Source organism: Salmo salar, chromosome 01, assembly GCF_965601325.2.
Source record: "Salmo salar chromosome 01, fSalSal1, whole genome shotgun sequence".
NCBI classification, from domain to species: Eukaryota; Metazoa; Chordata; class Actinopteri; order Salmoniformes; family Salmonidae; genus Salmo; species Salmo salar.
In genome coordinates, this window is record NC_138291.1 from 69156195 (window position 1) to 69181450 (window position 25256).

The 25256-nt window shown below is 42.7% G+C and overlaps 1 protein-coding gene across 1 annotated transcript; it reads left to right on the forward strand.

The window, feature by feature from the left end:
• Positions 1-9435: 9435 nt before the first annotated feature.
• On the forward strand, positions 9436-25190 carry LOC106607666 (alpha-actinin-2). The gene is made up of 21 exons (XM_014204865.3): positions 9436-9757; positions 12896-13010; positions 13097-13216; positions 13424-13510; positions 13726-13813; positions 14148-14226; positions 17171-17252; positions 17734-17819; positions 18270-18362; positions 18606-18836; positions 19079-19226; positions 19570-19720; positions 20517-20625; positions 21306-21446; positions 21578-21760; positions 21887-22021; positions 22111-22290; positions 22472-22618; positions 23472-23537; positions 23719-23877; positions 24067-25190. The coding sequence occupies exons 1-21, from the start codon at positions 9626-9628 to the stop codon at positions 24223-24225; spliced, it is 2691 nt and encodes an 896-aa protein (XP_014060340.1). The 5' UTR covers positions 9436-9625; the 3' UTR covers positions 24226-25190.
• Positions 25191-25256: the final 66 nt, after the last annotated feature.

Sequence of the window (25256 nt, forward strand, 5' to 3'; positions counted from 1 at the left end):
GGGCCGACTTCGGCGGAAGTCGTGACAGACATTGGCAAAATGTACGTTTATATTAACATACAGTATAATTATCCTATAATTCTAGTATTAACTTTCTTATCACAATCATAATACAGATCAGTATCTTAATGCATTATTAATCTAAATTACAATACATTTAGCAATGTGTAGACCTCTACAATCAACCTGATTCCCCAAAATAATTTTTTTAAACAAGTCTAAATCAATTTTGGTCACAGTTGACCATCCGGAGAAATCCCCAAAATCCAGCAGACCTAATCTGGTGAGATTTGTATCAAAACAAATAAATAACACAATAATACACTCCTTCACATATCACTCAATACACTCCTACATATCACTCAAGGTGTGTAAACTTCACTCCAAAACCTCAGAGGACTGTTACCTCCCCTGTTTTGACACATTTACATTTACATTACATTTAAGTCATTTAGCAGACGCTCTTATCCAGAGCGACTTACAAAATGGTGCATTCACCTTATGATATCCAGTGGAACAACCACTTTACAATAGTGCATCAAAATATTTTAAGGGGGGGGGGGGGTTAGAAGGATTACTTTATCCTATCCTAGGTATTCCTTAAAGAGGTGGGGTTTCAGGTGTCTCCGGAAGGTGGTGATTGACTCCGCTGTCCTGGCGTCGTGAAGGAGCTTGTTCCACCATTGGGGTGCCAGAGCAGCGAACAGTTTTGACTGGGCTGAGCGGGAACTGTGCTTCCTCAGAGGTAGGGGGGCCAGCAGGCCAGTGGTGGATGAACGCAGTGCCCTTGTTTGGGTGTAGGGCCTGATCAGAGCCTGAAGGTATGGAGGTGCCGTTCCCTTCACAGCTCCGTAGGCAATCACCATGGTCTTGTAGCGGATGCGAGCTTCAACTGGAAGCCAGTGGAGAGAGCGGAGGAGCGGGGTGACGTGAGAGAACTTGGGAAGGTTGAACACCAGACGGGCTGCGGCGTTCTGGATGAGTTGTAGGGGTTTAATGGCACAGTCAGGGAGCCCAGCCAACAGCGAGTTGCAGTAATCCAGACGGGAGATGACAAGTGCCTGGATTAGGACCTGCGCCGCTTCCTGTGTGAGGCAGGGTCGTACTCTGCGAATGTTGTAGAGCATGAACCTACAGGATCGGGTCACCGCCTTGATGTTAGTGGAGAACGACAGGGTGTTGTCCAGGATCACGCCAAGGTTCTTAGCACTCTGGGAGGAGGACACAAGGGAGTTGTCAACCGTGATGGCGAGATCATGGAACGGGCAGTCCTTCCCCGGGAGGAAGAGCAGCTCCGTCTTGCCGAGGTTCAGCTTGAGCTGGTGATCCGTCATCCACACTGATATGTCTGACAGACATGCAGAGATGCGATTCGCCGCCTGGTTATCAGAAGGGGGAAAGGAGAAGATTAATTGTGTGTCGTCTGCATAGCAATGATAGGAGAGACCATGTGAGGATATGACAGAGCCAAGTGACTTGGTGTATAGCGAGAATAGGAGAGGGCCTAGAACAGAGCCCTGGGGGACACCAGTGGTGAGAGCGCATGGTGCGGAGACAGATTCTCGCCACGCCACCTGGTAGGAGCGACCTGTCAGGTAGGACGCAATCCAAGCGTGGGCCGCGCCGGAGATGCCCAACTCGGAGAGGGTGGAGAGGAGGATCTGATGGTTCACAGTATCAAAGGCAGCAGATAGGTCTAAAAGGATGAGAGCAGAGGAGAGAGAGTTAGCTTTAGCAGTGCGGAGAGCCTCCGTGACACAGAGAAGAGCAGTCTCAGTTGAATGCCCAGTCTTGAAATCTGACTGATTAGGATCAAGAAGGTCATTCTGAGAGAGATAGCAGGAGAGCTGGCCAAGGACGGCACGTTCAAGAGTTTTGGAGAGAAAAGAAAGAAGGGATACTGGTCTGTAGTTGTTGACATCGGAGGGATCGAGTGTAGGTTTTTTCAGAAGGGGTGCAACTCTCGCTCTCTTGAAGACGGAAGGGACGTAGCCAGCGGTCAAGGATGAGTTGATGAGCGAGGTGAGGAAGGGGAGAAGGTCTCCGGAAATGGACTGGAGAAGAGAGGAGGGGATAGGGTCAAGTGGGCAGGTTGTTGGGCGGCCGGCCGTCACAAGACGCGAGATTTCATCTGGAGAGAGAGGGGAGAAAGAGGTCAAAGCACAGGGTAGGGCAGTGTGAGCAGGACCAGCGGTGTCGTTTGACTTAGCAAACGAGGATCGGATATCGTCAACCTTCTTTTCAAAATGGTTGACGAAGTCATCCGCAGAGAGGGAGGAGGGGGGGGAGGGGGAGGAGGATTCAGGAGGGAGGAGAAGGTAGCAAAGAGCTTCCTAGGGTTAGAGGCAGATGCTTGGAATTTAGAGTGGTAGAAAGTGGCTTTCACATGACTCCCAATGTGAGCAATGTAAAAAAAAAACACTACAACTGGTCAAAACATTTAAATTAAATAATTTAAAATAACAAAATAGAATTAGAATCACTACCCTTAATAACTCCATAAAGAAAAATAATTGTACCCATATGGTCATAGTAAAATTGACTTAAAATAGACTACCCTTAGTCAAAGGCAACGCCCTCTCCTTCTTCCTGTTGGTCCAAATCACAAATATGGCTTTAAAATTCATCATAATTATCAATATTACAAATGACCTTCAAATCAGTATTACAAATTACCTTAAATTCATTATCCAAATTGCTTTCCAGTGAGGGTGATCAAACCACACTGGAAAGTCAGGACAGGGGTCAGAGGTCATACAAACCCTTCGAATAAGTGTTTTTTACTATATTAGAATAATGAAATGAAAAACAGTCAAGCATTTCATACATTTCGTATCCCAGGTTTCTAGTAAATTTACAGTACCTGTCTTATCAAAAGAATTCACGTGTTCAATTAAAACTCAGAAAAGATAAACTTCTGAAAATTCCATTTGTGTGTGTGTCCTTTTAAGATACCTTGGCACGAAGACAAATGAAAAACTCACTAAACCCAAATGAAATAGAACACTAACAACAAATCAAACATGGTATTTAAAAAACAACAACAAATAGTCATGACAAGTGTGTTGTGTGTGTGTATTTGCAAACCTTAATGTAAAAACAAACAAAAATGGCCAGCCCTTATTTAATTTGGTAGTTTACAGCCTCAATCTCACTCACTGCTCTCCCCGAGACCACAGCGTCGGGAAACATTCCAAAGTGAGAAAATGACTGCCCCCTATACTAATATCATAATCAGTAACCCAAAGGTTTATGATAATGATAAGTCCATTGTACTCCCTCAAATCATTAATCATTTGTTTTAATGTACCCCAACGCTTATGTGCGCTTAATTTAGCATGTGCTACCCTTAGACACAGCAAAATGTATCTCGCCACCAAGTCTAACAATTCACTCCCATATTATATAATATGACTGGTCTCTCTTTTCCATAACCATATCACATTATCCTGGTATCGTTACTACATTATTTTTCTGTTGCAAATGTAGTCAATTTCTCAGGGTAAGGAATCAGTGATATTTGATCCCAGGCGTCTATTAAAAAGTTGTTTGAGACATAGTCTCCTATGTCTCCCTTAAAATACATACTGTAGGGGACTTCCATCAGTTCTGGAAGGAAGAATCCTTCACAAAACACATCAGATAATACAGTGTTTCATTAAGTGGAATCGACACCTACAATGAACAATAAACAACCCGTAACCCCTTTCCAGTAATCTAATCATTTCATCCTGTTGCATTAATTTAGTTAAATTATAAACCTGATGTTTAACCTTCAAAAAGTTGGTGCTGTCTCATCAGCGTAATAGTCAAAACTAAGTGTCACCCACTCGTAGCTACGATGTGGGCGTGCCCCAAGGGTCAATACTGTTCAGCCTGTACATTAATGATCTGCCTTCTGTCTGTACTGGGTCTGAAGTTCAAATGTATGCAGATGATACAGTGATATATCTGTATGCAAAGAGCAAACAACAAGCTGCACAATAACTCAATACTGTAATGGTCCAGGTTACAAATTGGCTCAGTGACTCATGTTTGCATTTTACATTTTAGTCATTTAGCAGACGCTCTTATCCAGAGCAACTTACAGTAGTGAATGCATACATTTCTTTTTTTTTTTCTCCGTACTGGTCCCCCGTGGGAATCAAACCCACAACCCTGGTGTTGCAAACACCATGCTCTACCAACTGAGCCACAGTTTGCATCTCAATGTGAAAAAAACAGTCTGCATGTTGTTCACAAAGAGGGCAACTGATGCCACTGAGCCAGATGTCTATGTGTCAGGGGAGAAGCTCCAGGTGGTGTCCGGTTTTATGTACCTTGGCATCATACTTGATTTCAACCTCTCTTTTAAAAAGCAGGTGAAAAAGGTAACTCATATAACCAAATTCAACCTAGCTAATTTCCGATTTATACGAAATTGTTTGACTACAGACGTAGCAAAACTGTACTTCAAATCTGTGATACTCCCCCACTTAACATACTGCTTGACTAGTTGGGCCCGAGCTGTACAACATTAAAACCCATTCAGTCTGTCTACAAACAGGCTCTCAAAGTGCTTGATAGGAAACCCAATAGCCATCATCACTGTTACATCCTCAGAAAGCATAAGCTCCTGAGTTGGAAAAATCTTGCACAATACACCGACACGTCTTGTATTCAAGATCCTAAATGGCCTGGCTCTCCCTCCACTCAGTACTTTTGTTAAACAGAAAACCCAAACCTATGGCAGCAGATCCACAAGGTCTGCCATGAGAGGTGACTGTATAGTTCTCTGAAGGAAAAGTACCTATAGTCAATCTGCTTTCTCTGTGAGAGCTTCCAATGTCTGGAATACCCTGCCATCAGACACACACAACTTTACCACCTATCACACCTTCACAAAAAACATGAAGACATGGCTAAAGGCCAATCAGACTGGTGAACATAATCCCTACCTGTGTATTGCCACTTTCCATGTTGTCTGCAGCTGGTGAGGTGTGGAAACACTTTGTTGCTTATATGTATTTTGTTTTGTTGCTTTTAGTGCTATTGCTCTGTCTGCATGTTACGTGTTGCTCATTCTATGTGTGTGTTCACCGCTCATTGATTGTCTATTGTTATTGTAATTGTTTTTAATAACCTGCCCTGGGACAGGTTGAAAATTAGCCGGCTGGCTGAAACCCACACTTCTACTGAAACGTTGATTAATGTGCACTGTCCCTGTAAAAATGTAAATAAACTCAAACTGCAATCCACTTTAATGACAAGACACTGTTCCACGTAATGGAAACAGATTATAATGTTAGAATACATTAACTTCCTGAACAAATTCACTGGTGTTACCTGAACTATAAAACCCTGCAACAGTAATCAGAAATCATTAAAGAACGTTTCCAATTCAACTATTTAGACCTCTACTGCAAATGTCCAACTGCATCCCTTACAGCCCGATATAGGCCAGCGAGCATGACTCGCTTTTACCAGCGGACTAAAACATTGGAACTCTTCTATTCTTAGCAGTAGGAAAAACATAGAGTTGAAGTCAGAAGTTTACATACACTTAGGTTGGAGTCATTAAAACTTGTTTTTCAACCACTCCACACATTTCTTGTTAACCAACTATAGTTTTGGCAAGTTGGTTAGGACATCTACTTTGTGCATGACACAAGTCATTTTTCCAACAATTGTTTACAGACAGATTATTTCACTTATAATTCACTGTATCACAATTCCAGTGGATCAGAAGTTTACATACACTAAGTTGACTGTGCCTTTAAACAGCTTGGAAAATTCCAGAAAATGATGTCATGGCTTTAGAAGCTTCTGATAGGCTAATTGACATCATTTGAGTCAATTGGAGGTGTACCTGTGGATGTATTTCAAGGCCTACCTTCAAACTCCGTGCCTCTTTGCTTGACATCATGGGAAAATCAAAAGAAATCAGCCAACACCTCAGAAAAAAAATTGTAGACCTCCACAAGTCTGGTTCATCCTTGGGAGCAATTTCCAAACCCCTGAAGGTACCACATTCATCGGTACAAACAATAGTACGTAAGTATAAACACCATGGGACCACGCAGCCGTCATACCGCTCAGGAAGGAGACACGTTCTGTCTTCTAGAGATGAACGTACTTTGGTGCAAAAAGTGCAAATCAATCCCAGAACAACAGCAAAGGACCTTGTGAAGATGCTGAAGGAAACAGGTACAAAAGTATATTTTTCCACAGTAAAACGAGTCCAATATTGACATAACCTGAAAGGCTGCTCAGCAAGGAAGAAGCCACTGCTCCAAAACCGCCATAAAAAAAGCCAGACAACGGTTTGCAACTGCACATGGGGACAAAGATTGTACTTTTTTGGAGAAATGTCCTGATGAAAAAAATAGGACTGTTTGGCCATAATGACCAACGATATGTTTGTTCGAAAAAGGGGGAGGATTGCAAGCCGAAGAACACCATCCCAACCGTGAAGCATGGGGATGGCAGCATCATGTTTTGGGGTGCTTTGCTGCAGGAGGGACTGGTGCACTTCACAAAATAGATGGCATCATGAGGTAGGAAAATTATATGGATATATTGAAGCAACATCTCAAGACATCAGTCAGGAAGATAAAGCTTGGTCACAAATGGGTCTTCCAAATGGACAATGACCCCAAACATACTTCCAAAGTTGTGGCAAAATGGCTTTAGGACAACAAAGTCAAGGTATTGGAGTGGCTATCACAAAGCCCTGACCTCAATCCTATAGAAAATGTGTGGGCAGAACTGAAAAAGCGTGTGCTAGCAAAAAGGCCTACAAACCTGACTCAGCTACACCAGTTCTGTCAGGACGAATGGGCCAAAATTTACCCAACTTATTGTGGGAAGCTTGTGGAAGTCTACCCGAAATGTTTGACCCAAGTTAAACAATTTAAAGGCAATGGTACCAAATTCTAATTGAGTGTATGTAAACTTCTGACCCACTGGGAATGTGATGAAAGAAATAAAAGCTGAAATAAATCATTCTCTCTACTATTATTCTAACATTTCACATTCTTAAAATAAAGTGGTGATCCTATCTGACCAAATCAGTGATTTTTTTACTAGGATTAAATGTCAGGAATTGTGTAAAACTGAGTTTAAATGTATTTGGCTAAGGTGTATGTAAACTTCCGACTTCAACTGTATATAACCCATTCCCAATAACGTTCTGCGCTTACTTCTACTGTAAGGTTAAAAGCAAACTTGACAACTGTCTCTTCTATTTCGGCTTCCTACTAATGAAATGTCCTAGACATTAAAAGTAACATGTAATGCACCAGATTTATAAAATACATCAGTCAATCCATAAGGAGAAAACACATTTCGGAATACCAGAGCCTTTTCCTGCCCACAACTTCAGTTCATTGCAGTTGTATCCTGCAATAAGTAATGCCCCTGTTTAGATATCAGTTATGTTCATGGTCACAGCTCTATCGCAATTACCTATCCGCTATTATTCGAATGCAATAGATGTAGGTAACTGTCCCTTATTTGATTGTTATTTAAATACTTCTCCATTCTCAATATGTTATTCCAGCAGACTATTTAGGTAAAAGACATTGTATTACATCAACATCGCTTCGCTATTTATGTTGAATGAATTAGCCTTTCAATTTGAACTGAGCTGTTGAAACGTTCAGTTTATATCTTTAACAAACACTGGTGGCAGTATCTGTCCAGGCAAAACATACCAATACTTGAATTACAATCAGAAACTCATATTTCAGTCAATATCATAGACTCAATGCTATTGAAATGACGAAGAAATCCAGCAAATAACCCAATTACGATGGTTTGTAGTCTTAACATCTGGCACATAATACCAACACAATTCCCAGAAAATAGCCCTACAGGTCCACACGTTTCTCTGCAGAGATTCTCACATGCGCAAAAGGAATAGATTAGCACTCAACGAGTTCAATCATTTATTGATTAGGAAACAGATCTTGTGCCTTTTTAATAAAAACAGATTGTTTTCTCATGCAACATATTTCAATTACTTTAGTACATCACATTCATCCTGCAATGATAATTTGTTTGATGGAAACCCTAGGCTTTATATGACGTTATAAATTACGTTGAGATTCCATCTTAATTCGCCCTAACTTTACGGAAAAAGGTTTATTCAATTAATATAGCAACTCCTCTCATACTGGGAAGAAAAAAAAACACATTTTTTTTTTTTTTAAAAAGCATCTCTGGATGTGAGAGATGCTATGTACTCTCTCATGCAAAGAAAGTGTGTGTTTAGGGCCTCCGAGTGGCGCAGTGGTCTAAGGCACGGCATCGCAGTGGGTTCGAGTCCAGGCTCTGTTGCAGCCGGCCGCGACCGGGAGGCCCATGGGGCGGCGCATAATTGGCCCAGCGTCGTCCGGGTTAGGGAGCGTTTGACCGGCAGGGATATCCTTGTCTCATCGCGCACTAGCGACTCCTGTGGTGGGCAGGGCGCAGTGCACGCTGACATGGTCGCCAGGTGTACGGTGTTTCCTTCGACACATTGGTGCGGCTGGCTTCCGGGTTGGATGGGCATTGTGTCTAGAAGCAGTGCGGCTTGGTTGGGTTGTGTTTCAGAGGACGCATGGCTCTCGACCTTCGCCTCTCCCGAGTCTGTACGGGAGTTGCAGCGATGAGACAAGACTGTAACTACCAGTTGGATATCACGAAATTGGGGAGGAAAATAAGGGGTGAAAAATACAAAAAATAATAATAATAAAAAATAAAAAGGTGTGTGTTTGCATGAGAGACGTGTGTGTTTGTTGTCAGCTGTTGGGACACGGGCCACATCAGAACACTAGCCTGGTTGATTGGACGAGGGGACGCTTTTATGGAACAGTTAGGGAGGAGGCCTCGCTGTGCGTTTGTGAATGATAGAGTGTGTTTGGTTTCATCAGAAATAGATTATTGTGTGTGTGTGTGTGTATACGCATGTGTGTTAAGTCACTGCCAGGACCTGCTTGCAGAATCACCAGAATCACATTCCTTAGGTCTCCAATGTTGGAAGTGACAGTGTCCAAACGTGGGAATCAAATTCCAAGAGCAATGTCTTCTCATCCTAATCACTTCAGTTATCCTGTGGTGTCCTAGAGCACCTCTGTGTGTACTCAGATGTGAAAGCACTTATTTTTCCAGAATGTATTATCACAGATGATAGCATTTGAAACTCTGAGTTATCATTACAACAATATAACTATCCATCTTACAATCATACTGATATTATATTAATGAAACAAATACTTATCTGCCTGTTTGTTTGTTTGTTTGTGTGTGTGTGTGTGTGTGTGTGTGTGTGTGTGTGTGTGTGTGTGTGTGTGTGTGGCGCACACGCGACCGTGGGTCTGTGAACAGTAGAGCAGTTTGCTCCCCTGTGTATAGCGCCCAGATACGCAACGCGCCTGTCACGTGACCTGTCAGTACTAATTGATATCAGTGCTTGTCCGGCTGTGGCAACTGCAGCCAGACAGAACACGGGCAAGCGTGAGTGAGAGAGAGGGAGTGAGATAGAGAGGTAGAGTGGAAGTTACCCATCCCAGGTCAATAATTAAATTATCAGAGTCAAAACACATAAGTATATTGGAAGACAAAAACTCAGTGAATTTGGGGAAATACAAATACTTAGGACGCAATGATGACCCAAATAGAGACGACGGTGCATTATGACAACGGATTCGGAGATGAGGAGGACTACATGATACAGGAGGATGAGTGGGACAGGGACATGTTGCTGGACCCTGCCTGGGAAAAACAGCAAAGAAAGGTAAATCGAGAGAAGATGACGACATGCACATAACAAATTAACTTTACACACTGCAGTACTTTACGCACCGGTTTGGGAGTTTACATGACAGCAAATTAACATTTGTTTGCATTTCCAAATTGTTTAATAATTAAATATTAAGTTATTCACGTTGAGCTCAGACTTCAAAGCGCTCTCTGGTTCCTGGTATTGGGTTCAGATGGAGCCAGGGGTCTGTCTTGGCTCCAGTTGACGGGAATATTGACGGACAGATGCGATGGGTACCAGCTAACAATAGCTCATTGAGCGGCTCTCGAAACTGCTGCCATTCCACTGATACGCGAGGAATGTGAACTGTCAACAGATGCTTCTTAACACGCGATGACGTGCTTGGGATTAGAATGGATGCTATATCTAATTTTAACCTCGAGACCAAAAGGCATTATAGTGGGTTAATCAAGTGTCCTTGGTGTGGAATTGTTTTGTTTATAGAAACCACAAAATACTGTACCAAGCATCTGAATATAGGCCCCCAACTCAGTAGCCTATCTGTCAGGCTAAGCAAATATTTATTTTGTGGGTATTTTAGGTACATGCTAATTAAGGCCTTCTGCATGGTATAAGCATGGTATAGTTGGATAGCAGTGTTGACCACATGGGATTTGTTTTCAGTTCTCAGTAACTTCTTTGGCATCTTAATTAAGGCTCTTTATTAGCTTTCCCTCCACTTTAATCCTACTACCCAGTAAGAGCCACCAGGGAAGACAGGGCTGCACTTGAATGAGACCTGCTGGCACACTGAACTGTCCTTACCTTTGTACACTAACTTGCCAATTAGGCTACCATGTTCTAGCACAGGCTAGGTGTGCCACCTGACTGTACCAGGTGCCACCTGATTCAGCCGGGTTTGGTGAACAGAGGCAAATTAGGCATGATTCTTGGAACCAAGAGTGAAAATAATGAATAAACAGCCTTCAACCAGTTCATGTGTTTGAACACCTCCTTCAATGACAGGGTTGGTCCCTATTGGACATGATTCATGAATATATTTAGCTCTGAACGTTAGGGCTGTTGGAGGGAGGAATGAGGTTGGCGGGGTTAGGTCTGGAGGACTAGCCATGTTTAACGAGGGGGCAGCAGTTCAATGTCACATACACTTTGGTCTGTTTTGTCATGCTGTGTCCTTTGTTCCAAAGCCTCTAATATTCCTAATTTAGACAGGCATTCCACCGGGCAGCCTCTCCAGGCGGGTGGCGTTAACCCACAGCCCTCTGGGGGACCAGGCTATGTACTATAAGAACTTAAGGTTCTCAAGGGCCAGAGGATCACTCCCCCAGTCATGCTGTGTGGACTGGAATGGCTTGAAAATACAACATGTGACTGAAGCATACAAACATTCTCTGTGTTTATGCACAGTACAGTCAACACTGTGTAGATGAAAGCTTGAAACAGATTGACAGATCACATTCCTGATTGATGTAAGGAGTCTAATTGAGGCTGATCCAGTAAGGGATTTTGAGAAGGGATGTTCAATGTATCCCATTCAATAAACTGTAGATCACTCTCAGTTTGTGACACGTGCAAGAATTGACACATTTGAGTATTTCAATTAAGGCCCATAGCCCCCGCCCATTTTAACCTTTGCCCTTTCGGTATTCACTTACAGTATCTGGAAGCACTGGACAGATAGTGAAAGCAATATGGCTATAGTTCCACTTATCCTTTTTGATTATCAGATACTTGTTATCATTTTAGTAAAAGTGTGGCTTTTTTCTTTTCAAAGAGAAACACATGAGAGAAGAATGCACTTTACGCATGTGACATTTTCCTCTCATTTTGATATTCAGTTAAAATGTTTTCTTCCTGTCTCTTATCACTAGGGCCACCAGAGCAGGCTACATTTAACACCTTATATCATCAGCAGTGGTGTAAAGTACTTAAGTAAAAATACTTTTAAGTACTACTTAAGTCGTTTTTGGGGTATGTGTACTTTACTATTTATATTTTTGCTAACTTTTACTTCATTACATTCTGAAATAAAATAATGTACTTTTTACACCATACATTTTCTGTACTACCCAAAAGTACTCGTTACATTTTGACAGGAAAATGATCCAATTCACACATTTATCAAGAGAACATCCCTGGTCATCCCTACTGCATCTGATCTGGCGGACTCACTAAACACAAATGCTTTGTCTGTAATTTATGTCCGAGTGTGACCTTGGCAATTCGTAAATTAAAAAACAACAAGACAATGGTGCCGTCTGGTTTGCTTAATGTAAGGAATTTGAAATGATTTATACTTTTACTTTTGATACTTAAGTACATTTGAACAATTACATTTACTTTTGATACTTAAGTATATTTATAACCAAATACTTTTAGACTTTTACTCAAGTAGTATTTTACTCGGTGACTTTCACTTTTACTTTAATCATTTTCTATTAAGTTATCTTTACTTTATCTTAAGTATGACAATTGAGTACTTTTTCCACCACTGATCATCAGGAATGTGAGCTGGGATCTTCTCAAAGCTTTCATCTATACAGTGTTGATTGCCTCTGGGCTCTGTTTGCTATTGTGAGATCAAGTGACTTAATATAAACATAGCAGGGGAGAGTTGTGATATTTAAGTCATGCATAAGGATACAGTAGAAATCATGAGCGTTATCGGAAAACAAATGATTGTATCCTTTACAATAGGCAGTAGGTTGGTTGGAGGGAAGGTGTAATTTGAAACCTAGGGGTTTGCTGACCCTCGACAAATAGGTTAATCTCAATATGTGGCACTTGCCATAGGGACCACAGTCATCACAATTGGCCTCTGGCTAAGTCATGCTAAGCTGTTATCTTATTGTATGTTACAACCAAGCTATACACTTGCAGTAGCTACCTTCATAAAGTATAGATGGCAAACACTTTCAACTGGGAAGGGTAAATTGGAAAATGTTATGTAAAATGGACTGTAACGTTTTAAAACATTGTGGAACATTCTACCTTTGATGAATAAGACCCTTGATGGAAAACTCACTCAAGGTTCTCTGATTAGCTCACAGAAAGTCTCTCTACCATCAATGCTCAAACCCATCCTAAATTATGTGAAATTGACATTGTACTGTTTGGATTTTACTCACCAAAATATCATTTTATTTGTAGACCTTCACAGCTTGGTGTAATTCCCACCTGAGGAAAGCAGAAACACAGATTGAGAACATTGAGGACGACTTCAGAAATGGCCTCAAACTCATGCTTCTCTTGGAAATTATTTCAGGTACTGTTTGTTGACTAAATAGTTGATAATTGAATACATTGATTGGTACTCACAGAGAGTTTAATGCTGTTTGCTCCTTCCCTCAGGTGAGAGGTTACCTAAGCCTGACAGAGGGAAGATGCGTTTTCACAAGATTGCCAATGTCAACAAAGCCCTAGACTTCATCACCAGCAAGGGAGTGAAACTTGTCTCTATTGGAGCTGAAGGTGGTATTTTATTTGGCCTGTACTTTACCTGTTGGCAGCTCAGTATCTTTTGATTCATTTGAATAATCCATTGTCTAATTCACTGAAGCAGGTCTTATTCATCAAAGGTAGAATGTTCCACAATGTTTTAAAACTTTACAGTCCATTTTATATTAACTTTTACAATTATGTGATGGATCTGATGGTAGTTGGATTTTTTCTCTTCAGAAATTGTGGATGGTAACATTAAGATGACTCTGGGAATGATTTGGACCATCATCCTCCGCTTTGCCATCCAGGACATCTCTGTAGAAGGTAATATAGGACAATTCTAACAAAATAGCGTACTTGAGGAAAAAAACCTGCCTTTGTTATTGTATTGTAAGTTATGTCCTTCATATGGATTCCCAGTGTTTTTATACTGCAGCTACCTTCTTGGACAGATGATCTGTATTGCCTTCCTGGTTTAATGAAATAGAGATCTCACTGGGGAATATTGCTGTTGAACAAATATTTCTCTCTCCTTTCAGAAACCTCTGCAAAGGAAGGCCTTCTCTTGTGGTGCCAGAGAAAGACTGCCCCCTACAGAAATGTCAATGTCCAGAACTTCCACATTAGGTGAGAACACTCTTAAGTCTTTTCCTAACCCTTTAGAGTCCAAGCCCTGTCTACCCCAGTTGATGGTGTTCTACTTAGCTATATGGAATTGTTGTAAGAAGATCATACCAATAATAATTTTGTTATTTTGAATTTTAAGACTCCTTGAAGTTGCCTAATATGTATTTTTCTATTTTATTATTTTCTATACTAATGTGTTAGTACTAAGTAATAAGACATGCAAAGCCTGCACACACTATAGCTCTCTAGGACCAGTGTTGGTGACCTCTGCTTTATTCAGTTATCATGCCAATCTGACCTCTGACCTGGTTCTCTCTACTGCCTGCTGGTGAAGCTGGAAGGACGGACTGGCCTTCTGCGCCCTGATTCACAGACACAGACCTGACCTTATCGACTATGCTAAGCTCAACAAGGTCTCTCGTGTGTCCCAATCACTAACCATGATGGTGTCTGGTGCCTCCCACATACTAACAGAGAAGGGTTCCCTATGTCCATAATATGAACTCCAGTCTTTTCCCACAGCGTAGATTAATATAAAGTTATTATGTGGGTGGGTTGACTTTTGAGAAGCAGAAATAAGAGTGTTTAATTATGTTTAACTCAGGGGTTCTCAAACTTTTTGGGGCCAGGGACACCTTTTGTGATAACAGGTTCATCAGGGACTCCCTCATGATCAGAACACAACTCAAGTGTGTTAAAATGGTCTACAAGGACTTTTACAGTACATGGCTGGACAAACCAATTCTCAGGCCCGGGAAATCAAATTTAAAAGGCCTGCCTCTCGGCATTGGAGAGAAAATGTTGCAGTTTTCAAGCTAATTTCCTGAAATTCTACACATTTTGTCTAAGGCAGAGATATTTTTTGTTGTTGCAGCTTTAAAGCTAATATCCTCCAATTCAACACATTTTGCCATGGCAAACGGTATCAGAGTATCGGGTCTCGGACCAGTCTCAGAGACAGCTTTTACCCACAAGCCATCAGACTGCTGAACTCCTGAACCGGAACCGACCACCTCCACACCAACAGTCTCCTTGCACTGACTCTTAGCACACATGCATTCGCTCACACACACACACACACACACACACACTTCTACATATGCATAAACACATACATACACACACACACACACACACACACACACACACACACACACACACACACACACACACACACACACACACACACACACACACACACACACACACACTAACAAGATCTCACGGTCTCACGATCTTACTTCAATATTCAACGTTTGTCCAGGGGGGGATAAACATCTATGATAAACATCCTGCAGGTTCATGCTCTACAACAGAGTACGACCCTACCTACCGTAGAGTACGACCCTACCTCATACAGGAAGTAGCGCAGGTCCTAATCCAGGCACTTGTCATCTCCCGCCTGGAGTACTGCAACTCGCTGTTGGCTGGGCTGCCGGCTTGTGCCATCAAACCCCTGCAACTTATCCAGAAGGCTGCAGCCCACCTGGTTTTCAACCTTCCAAAGTTCTCACGTCACCTTTCTCCTCCGTACACTCCACTGGCTTCCAGTCGAAGCTCTCTTCCACTACAAGACCATGATGCTTGCCTACGGAGCATCAAGAGGAACTGCCCCCTCCTTACCTTCAGACTATGCTCAAACCCTACATCCCAACCCGAGCACTCCATTCTGCCACTCTGGTCTCTTGGCCCTCCCACCCCTACAGGAGAGTAGCTCCCGCTAAGCCCAGTCCAAGCTCTTCTCTGTCCTGGCACGCCAATGGTGGAACCAGCTTCCCCCGGAAGATGGGGCAGCAGAGTCCCTGCCCATCTTCCGAAAGCACCTGAAACCCTACCTCTTCAAAGAGTATCTTAAATAATCCCCCTTCTCACCTCGGCTATTTCCAAATACCCTGGTATATGGTATATACAGTATACCGCCCAAGCCTAGTACACTCTGGGTAATTACATGTATTTATTTATTTCATTTATTAGTGTACTTTAATTGCTCTTATGCAAGCTTTTATATAACTGGCAGCAGATCTGCTCAAAGTTGAATTAGAATAACCATAGACCACTTAAACTGGTGCAAAACTTCCACTCACGGGTGGCCAAAAAGAAATTACTGAAAGCCACACCTTCACTAAACCACGCCTCCTATTTAACAAGGCCCCGCCATTACAATACATAAATCCTGTCAATACGATGGTACAGATTGATTCATCATTGTATCTAATGGTGGGTACAAATATCTACTTTCTTCAATACATTTTAAATGTGTAACCATCAATAATCATTAGTGGACCCTTGGGGGTACATAAAATAGGTTTGTGTCCTGGGAAACAGAAATGTACCCTAACTGTACGTATTTTTTGAAGAGTATTAAAGAGTAGACTACTACAGTGTGGATTTGTGTCCTTCCACCGTGTAACCTGTGGCCTTTATAATACCTAATGACATTTACAGTACATCTCCATCCTTGTTAATCAAAAAAAAAGAAAACATAGCCCATTATGGTTTTCCCAGGAGGCTGAACTGATTTAGCCCTGACTGCGAATAGATGAAGAAATGTGAGCCACATCCCAATAGAGCCCAGGGTTTACCTCAGCTGTGGTGGGCAGATACCTCTAAATGAAGCAGCTCTTTATAGGGCAATCAATCTATCCATTGTTGTTTGGGAATAAACATAAAAATGTATAGTTCTGGGCAACCCAAACCATTCAGAATGTTGTTTAATACAGAAAAGAGCCAGTTTTAGTAGAGGTGTCCTCGCTCTCTCTCGTACATATGCAAGTGGACACACACACACTCATACACACACACAAACACCTCTGCACCCCCCCCCCCCCCCCCCCCAAAACACTCCCATGCATGCATTGGACCTTGTCAGCTGTCATGTCTGGCTCCAGGTGAGTGGGCTCAGTAAGCCATGAGTGTTAGCTTGCTGAAATGGCTCCATGTGGGGAACAGGCCCATGGGTATCTGCCCGCCCTGGATCTCTGCAGCTGCCACTGTCCTGTAACAGGCTTTCCCCCCTCAGCCAGCATCAGTGGAACAGACTTAGGACAATAGCAGCAGCATGAGCCCTCTCCTCCCACTAAACAAACTGACTCACCCTACCCCATTAGTGAGGAGACACTTACTGACTGTCTGTCACCTGTTTGGTTAATACATCACTGGGTGCAGGACAGTTTGTAATCTGGTTTCAAATACTGTACATGTGCATGTTTTTTCATGTTAAAAGTAAATGAAAACATGACTATCTTAGTTTTAAAAAGTGTAATGGTGTTAAGGTGGTGTTGAAAGACAGCTATATACTAACTGCTATATAACAATATAATTGGAAAGTATGTTTCTATAATACTGATTATTTTCTAGGATGATCCTATGGGGAACCTGAACCTGGCCTTTGAAATAGCAGAGAAGCACCTGGATATTCCCAAGATGCTGGATGCAGAAGGTAATGTCTTCTAAGGAAACAGCGTTTTGAATTCGGCATTAGCTATAGGCATCTTGTTTTGCTCAATATGAAAACATAAACCATCTTATTTGGTCCTGTAATGGTGGGAGTCAGACTATGGGCTTTGTTGCAGGATTGGCTGGATGAGATTGCCAGGAGGATTGTCTGTACTTGTATGAACATTGTAATGATAAAGTCCTATGTGCCTGGTATATGTCCAGTTTGTATCACACATTTGCAATGGTACAGAAGGTGAGGGCACATTGGTCAAGTTTTAGGTCCTTGTTTAGACCCCTTGGCCATAGACCACCCCACTTTCCTTCCAGGATAGTCCTGGGCTAAGACGTTCAGGTGTGGAGTCTCTATCTGTGGTCCTTTTCCTCTGTCAGTGCTCTTGTGTTTCCTGTCTCCACCTTCAGTGTCTTCCTCCTTCTCTACTTGTCGTCTGTCACCCTCTTCTGTCCCTCCATCCACACTGTAGACATCATCAACACTCCTAAGCCTGATGAGAGAGCTATCATGACCTATGTGTCCTGCTTCTATCATGCTTTTGCTGGAGCTGAGCAGGTATACAGCTTGCACCATGAACAATTTGAATCGAGTTTGTGAATGCAATGTGTTTTGGGTACAATATCCCCAAATCATTTGATGATGATTACCCTGTGTCAATCATTCCACTTAAAATAAGCACACGATAATCCAATCATTCAAATTTTTTAAGGTCTTATTTCCCCGCCACTACCAAAAACACATATCCTGGTCTGTCCTCTTCGCTAGCCTGAAAGTTGTTTGACATCATAATTCTACTATGTTGGTAAATTGTGATTTTGACATTGACATGCATGTTTTTGAAACGATACACACAGATTGCATTAAATGTATGACTTAAATGGTGTGCATGTTGGTGGGGTGGGGGTAATTGGATGAGGAATAGCATTAGATATGTGACAACAACACTCTCACCTCACCTCTCTTTCTTCCCTGACCTCATCTCTCTTTCCTCCCTCCCCTTGGTAGGCTGAGACAGCGGCCAACAGGATCTGTAAAGTGCTGGGTGTGAACCAGGAGAATGAGAAACTTATGGAGGAATACGAGAAACTGGCCAGCGAGGTAAAGCATACTTTGGGATATTTACTTTCTTATTGGTGAACTCTCTTAGGGCCATACTTCTACCCCAATTGGAAAACTCAGAAAGTTGACCGTCTCACATCCCTATACACACAAACTTGCAGTAATGAAATTTCCAAGTATTCAAATCAAATTCGATGTCCAATTCAACTTAATTGAATTGAGAGGAATAACAACACACAAACCCAATAGCTCCACTCCATCATTACCTTCTGTATTCCGTAGCTACTGGAGTGGATCCGCCGAACCACCCCATGGCTGGAGAATAGGGCCGCAGAGAAGACCATGGTTGAGATGCAGAGGAAGCTGGAGGATTTCAGGGACTACCGCCGCATGCACAAGCCCCCCAAGGTGCAGGAGAAGTGCCAGCTGGAGATCAGCTTCAACACCCTGCAGACTAAGCTGCGCATAAGCAACCGGCCCGCCTTTATGCCCTCTGAGGGAAAGATGGTATCTGTAAGTGTTAACACCGAACATTCAATGATAAATCATATAAAACTGATTAAACACAAGCGACCAGTCAAAGTACAGTAGCTATAGATATCTATGGATGTAGGTAATCCAAAAGACCAAGGTAAAGACCAAGGCACTCTTACCAGAATGTTGATGAAGTTAAAAAGCTGTTTTAATAGCATATCAACTGAGCGTGATGGTTTGCTGCTTTTGACCCGTGTATTTGTGTCTCCATGTGGCTGTAGGACATAGCCAGTGCATGGCAGGGGCTGGACGGGGCCGAGAAAGGTTATGAGGAGTGGCTTCTGACCGAGATCCGCAGGTTGGAGAGACTGGACCACCTGGCTGAAAAGTTTTGCCAGAAAGCCACCACCCATGAAACCTGGGCTAGTGGTCAGTCTGGGCTATTATTGTCTGTCTGTGCAGTGTTTACTTATGTCTTTGTAATGTCTAGAGTTTGACCTTTGAATGTAAGTGATTAGCTCCAAATCCTTTGAGATTTTTCAATGGGAAAATGTCAGAGTAAATCTTTAGCATTTGTTTTGACTAACGGGAGATTCACGACCGTTGCTCTCTGTCTCTGTCTCTCTCTCTGTTTCTCTCTCTCTGTCTCTCTCAATTCAATTCAATTGGCATGGGAAACACATGTTAACATTGCCAAAGCAAGTGAAGTAGATAATATACAAAAGTGAAATAAACAATAATCTCTCTATCTCGCTCTCTCTCTGTGACCAAGGTAAAGAGCTGATTCTATCTCAGAAGGACTATGAGACGGCCACCCTGACGGAGGTGCGGGCGTTGCTAAGGAAACACGAGGCGTTTGAGAGTGACCTGGCTGCTCACCAGGACAGGGTGGAGCAGATAGCTGCCATCGCACAGGAGCTCAAGTGAGGACTTTTTCTCTAACCCTCACTCCTAACCATCATCCCTACCAAATCCTATTCCTAAAATCATGGCTTTGACAAGGAATACAATCTGCATTCTACTGAAAGGAAAATTCCACCCAAAAACCAGTCCATTGTTGATATACTCCCCAAATGTTTTGCATGTCAGCAATCCATTTTTAAGATATAGAACTTTCAAAATACATAAATATGGTATGATGCACTTTGCCTGTGATTAGGTATGGCAACAAATACATTATAAGTTATGTTAATTTGCTTTCTCCGTTCTGACCATTTTCATCAATTTTGTACATTTCTACATTTCCTGAACGAATTTCCACACTGTACAACATTTGTTTTGTCTTTGTGTGCCTCTATTTCGTAAATAAGTCACTTTTCCTTCATCAGAATAATTATTCTCCTCTGTGACCATGTTTTTTCAATGGATTCACTTGCAGTTTTTATTTCAGTGGATTATATTGCAGTCGGACGATTTCCGGGGGTCTCTAATTGGCAAGCTTGTTCTCTCTAAGTTGTTGACTTGGTCTGCTAGCAAGTTATCTAGCAGTTTTCAGCTGTGAACAGTTTCTTATTGGCAATAAAAATGTATGATTGACATACTTTTTTCACAGTCATTGCTGAATTATTTAATGTAACAAATAAAATATTAAAATACTGTTAGAGAAGGTACAGTAAAAATCCAAACTGGTCCATGCATCAATGCCAGTATTATGCTAGTAAAACACAGTAAACTTCCCAGCCCTAGATTGACCTGTATGTTTCCTGTGGTGTGGTGTAGTGAGCTGGACTATCATGGTGTGGCTGCTGTCAATCAGAGGTGTCAGAGCATCTGTGATCTGTGGGATCAACTTGGTACATTGACCCAGAAGAGGAGAGAGGCTGTGGAGGTGAGTTGAGGGGGTTGAGGTTTGGGACATGACATACTATGTTCTCAGCTAAACTGGGCTAAATCCAGTGAAAAGCAAGCCGGCACAGTACATCTTGGTAGTGTGAAAAGAGAACCAGTTCCATGAATCCAGTTGAAAACTGAGGAGGTAAAGCAGTGAATGACGTAACCTTGAGTTGGGGTGGAGTGTTCACAGGACAGCTTAATCCAAAATAAAGCTAAATCTCATGTATATTCTATTGAGATAGCTAGGGATGGGGACTTGGAAATGAAGACACAGCTGATTATTGGTTGCCACTAAGTCTGCTGACCGAGATAAGGGGATGAACTAAAGGCACAATCATGTAGATATGGCTGCCTGTACAGTATCTGGCTGGCAGGATGCCCACACTCCCCTTCCTCTGAGCCCCTCTGATCCATACTGGATGCTCATGACCTGCAAATGTGTCAAGACCCTTATCCAGGCCTGGGATTAGGGTGACTGACATGAGCTGCTGTCTGCCACCTGCCCCTGCCCAAAGGGAATGGTCTAATCCACGCAGACCATCTTCCAAACTCAGGGGTCAATTGGGTCACATCAATGTGATGCATCCTGGGATTAGCATCCCAAACAGGTGAAGCAATATTGATGAATGGTCAATGAGATGAATGGCAAAGTTTTTTCTCGCGCCTGTTTTCCAGAGGACAGAGAAGCTGCTGGAAACCATTGATCAGTTGTTCCTGGAGTTTGCCAAGAGATCAGCACCTTTCAACAACTGGATGGAAGGGGCTATGGAGGATCTGCAGGATATGTTTATTGTACACACGATCGATGAGGTCCAGGTACGTAATACTCGCTGTTACCATTTAGTCATCCTACCGTTGTTACAAATGTTGCAGCTATGTAATTTTGGTTCAGTGTCCAAAGTACTTGCTATGTACACTGCAACCTCTCCTCTCCTGCTCCCCTGCAGAGCCTGATCTCCGCCCATGAGCAGTTCAAGGCCACCCTCCCAGAGGCAGACGGAGAGAGACAGGCCATCCTGGGGATCCACAACGAGGTGCAGAAGATCTCCCAGAGCTACGGCATCAAAGCCAACCTCCTCAACCTCTACAGCACCATCACCACAGAGGAGCTCCTCGCCAAGTGGGACAAGGTACAACCTCGAAAATTCACATACATAAACTTGAGACACGCATGCACACATATGCATTCACGCATGCACATACACAGCCAACTTCTGTCAGATTGATGTATGTGTTGTTGCCATGTTGCTGACCAGGTGAAGAAGCTGGTTCCCCAGAGAGAAGGCTCCCTCCAGGAGGAGCTAGCCCGGCAGCATACTAACGAGAGGCTGAGACGGCAGTTTGCTACCCAGGCTAACCTCATCGGACCCTGGATACAGACAAGGATGGAGGTCAGAGAGTCAGCCATCAGTTTAGTGTCTAAGGGTACCCTTGGATCCAGAACAAAAACCTGATTTGCTAATTTGTGTGGTGCTGACAGGAGATTGGGAGCTGCTCCCTGGAGGTGGGCGGTACCCTGGAGGACCAGATGACCCAGCTGAAGCAGTTTGAGCACATCATCGTTACCTACAAGCCCAACATCGACAAGCTGGAGGGAGACCACCAGCACATCCAGGAGTCCCTGGTGTTTGACAACAAGCATACCAACTACACCATGGAGGTACTGCAGAGCACCACAGAGAGACGGTCTCTACATGCGGTCTATGTAGATTAGATGTGGTCATGGGGATAATGATGTCTTCGAGATCCCAAAGTGCATTGTTGGAATACATTGTTGACAGTTGATTAATCTGTCTGTCTGTGTCTATGTCTGTCGGTGTGTTTAATCGTCATGGTAAAAGCACATCCGTGTGGGCTGGGAGCTCCTCCTCACCACCATCGCCCGCACCATCAACGAGATCGAGACCCAGATCCTGACCCGCGATGCCAAGGGCATCAGCCAGGAACAGATGCACGAGTTCCGCTCCTCCTTCAACCATTTTGACCGGGTATAGTACTCCATCCACACCCTGGACTCCCGGTTCTCAGTCTCATATAATAACATTTAACCTGAATGGCATGTTAAGTAGCAGAATACCACTGACAAAAAAACAATTAACCGTCTTGCCTATCTTATTCAGAAGCTGCGTAAGGAAACTGAGGTAATATATTGTTGTTGATACTGTAATAAAATGGTCACTGCTTTGTGGCCTTGGTTGTTTAGACAGTTAAAACATAATACAAATCCAATTGTACTGTATGATAGTGTAATGTATAGATCTATAAAAAATGTATTTTTTTATATTGGTTCTACATTGTTGTAATGCTGCATGTTATGGACAGTGGACACTTGCATGTGTGTGTGTGTGTGTGTGACACCTCTGAGTGGACTCTAACACCTGGTCCCAGGAGAACACAGGCAAACTGTGAGGAGTTCAAGACCTGTCTGATCAGCCTTGGACATGTGGGCAATGAACATCAGGTACTCACCCCTACTGACCTCTAACCTTTCATGATTCCTGACTGACTCTCGTTGACGACTTAGGCTTCTTCCATCCTTCTAGAACAGACCAAATCTGCTGCTACCTCATATATTTTCCCAGTTCTATCTATATTTGAATAGTGGGCTCTAAATAATACACTACATTATGGCGATGTTGGCGGTAGCAGCTTTCATCTGTGGTTGTGTGTATTTGTCCATGTTTCTGATGTTAGCTTTGGTCTTCTCCCCTACCGGATCTCCACTGCTCTACCATCCACCTTCTCTTGGTCTCCCTCCCTCCCTCCTCTCTATCCCATCCCCTCCCGGTGCGGTGACCTACTCCCAACCTCCACCCTATGACCCTTGACCTCCGACTACAGAAGAAACATGGGGCGATGGACACTGATGACTTTAGGGCCTGTCTGATCTCCATGGGTTATGATTTGGTAGGGGTCTCAATGTTCCCATGCAGAATTACAGTATGCAAACAATGCATACTAATACCAAGAGGTATTGGTAATATTCAATGTGTAATAACGAACAAAGATATCATTGCTCTTTTCTCTGATCTCGCTCTAATATCTCTCTCTCTCTGTCTGTCTGTCTGTGTGACTTGCTGTCTGTCAGGGTGAAGTGGAATTTGCCCGTATCATGATGCTGGTTGACCCCAGTGCCACTGGCATGGTGTCTTTTCAATCATTTATTGATTTTATGACCAGAGAAACCGCTGACACGGACACCGCCGAGCAGGTTGTGGCATCCTTCAGGATCCTGGCAGCCGATAAGGTGTGTGTGTGTGTGTGAGAGAAAGTGAACGGGAGTGTGAAAATTGAGTGAAACATGTCAATCACACAGATGGGGCAGATTCAGTACAATGGTCAACACGCATATTATTCTGTCAGATTATTAATATTTGCTAAAGCGGACTTACCTACATGAGCCCGTGTTCTCTCTGTTTTTCTCCCGACTCCACAGCCCTACATCCTGGTTGAGGAGCTAAGGAGGGAGCTCCCCCCTGACCAGGCAGAGTACTGCATCTTGAGGATGCCCCGCTACAGCGGCCCAGGGGGATCTGCAGGGGCGCTAGACTACACCGCCTTCTCCACTGCCCTCTATGGAGAGAGTGACCTCTAACCCTGCAAGATGATGCCCAAGTGACCTCTTGACCCCACCCAATACGTCTGGATGAAGATCCCTTTAACCAAACACACTGTAAATGCAAGGCGAAGTTACCGATGTTAGATTCACAATAGGTAGATATAGTACATTTAGCTACTTATTGTAACACAATAGTTTCCCTCATATGAGTTCTGCGGTGAAGTGAAGATAGAATAACAGTTTTTCTTATCTGCTAAGAGGAATAACATGATCATATAAGCTACAATAGTTAGATATAATATAATGTTTATTGACTACAGTAATAGCAGCAGTTGGATATGTAGCTAGAACAGAAAAATTGCAGGCTAATAGTCAGCATTTTCTGCTCATCTTCTGTCAGTGCCTTATTAGGAACTACTGTATGAGTTGTAATTGGGAATAAGACAAAAACATCAAAGCTAGGACGTTGAACGGATGCCTGTTTCCAGTGGGATGTTGTTTATGTAACCAAAATGTACTTGTGGTATAATCATAACTCATGTTTCCTGCTCCATGCAAACTTTTCTCACATCACAATTTACCCAATATATATATAAAGGACAGTTATAGGCTATGATTGATTTATAAAAGAATAGGTTTCACAGTTAACACACAATGTACAGTATATTTCTCACACCCAAAGCTAAGAGAAATCATTGTTACATTTTCTTATTTGAGAACATAAGGAGTTTGGAACAACTTTGCCTATATTGCTTATTGCCTTAAATCCTATCAAATTCCTACATACTTTGAATCAAACCTCAAAGAGGGTTAAGCCTGTCTCTCAGCCTGCCACCTGTTAAGCAGTTGGGATTTCCCAGTTGAAAACAGGGAGGGAGAAGAGAATCCAGTTACTATTCAATCCAAAGCAACAAAAAACAATTGACCATTTGAGAGACTGTTGACAGTAAACTTTGTACTTTCAAGTGATTTGATTATCCAATAAACCCTCTTCCTGATCATCCCTGATGTTTATTTTTCTTTACATAATAAAAGAGTGCAGTTAAATACAATATTGTGTTTTTCTA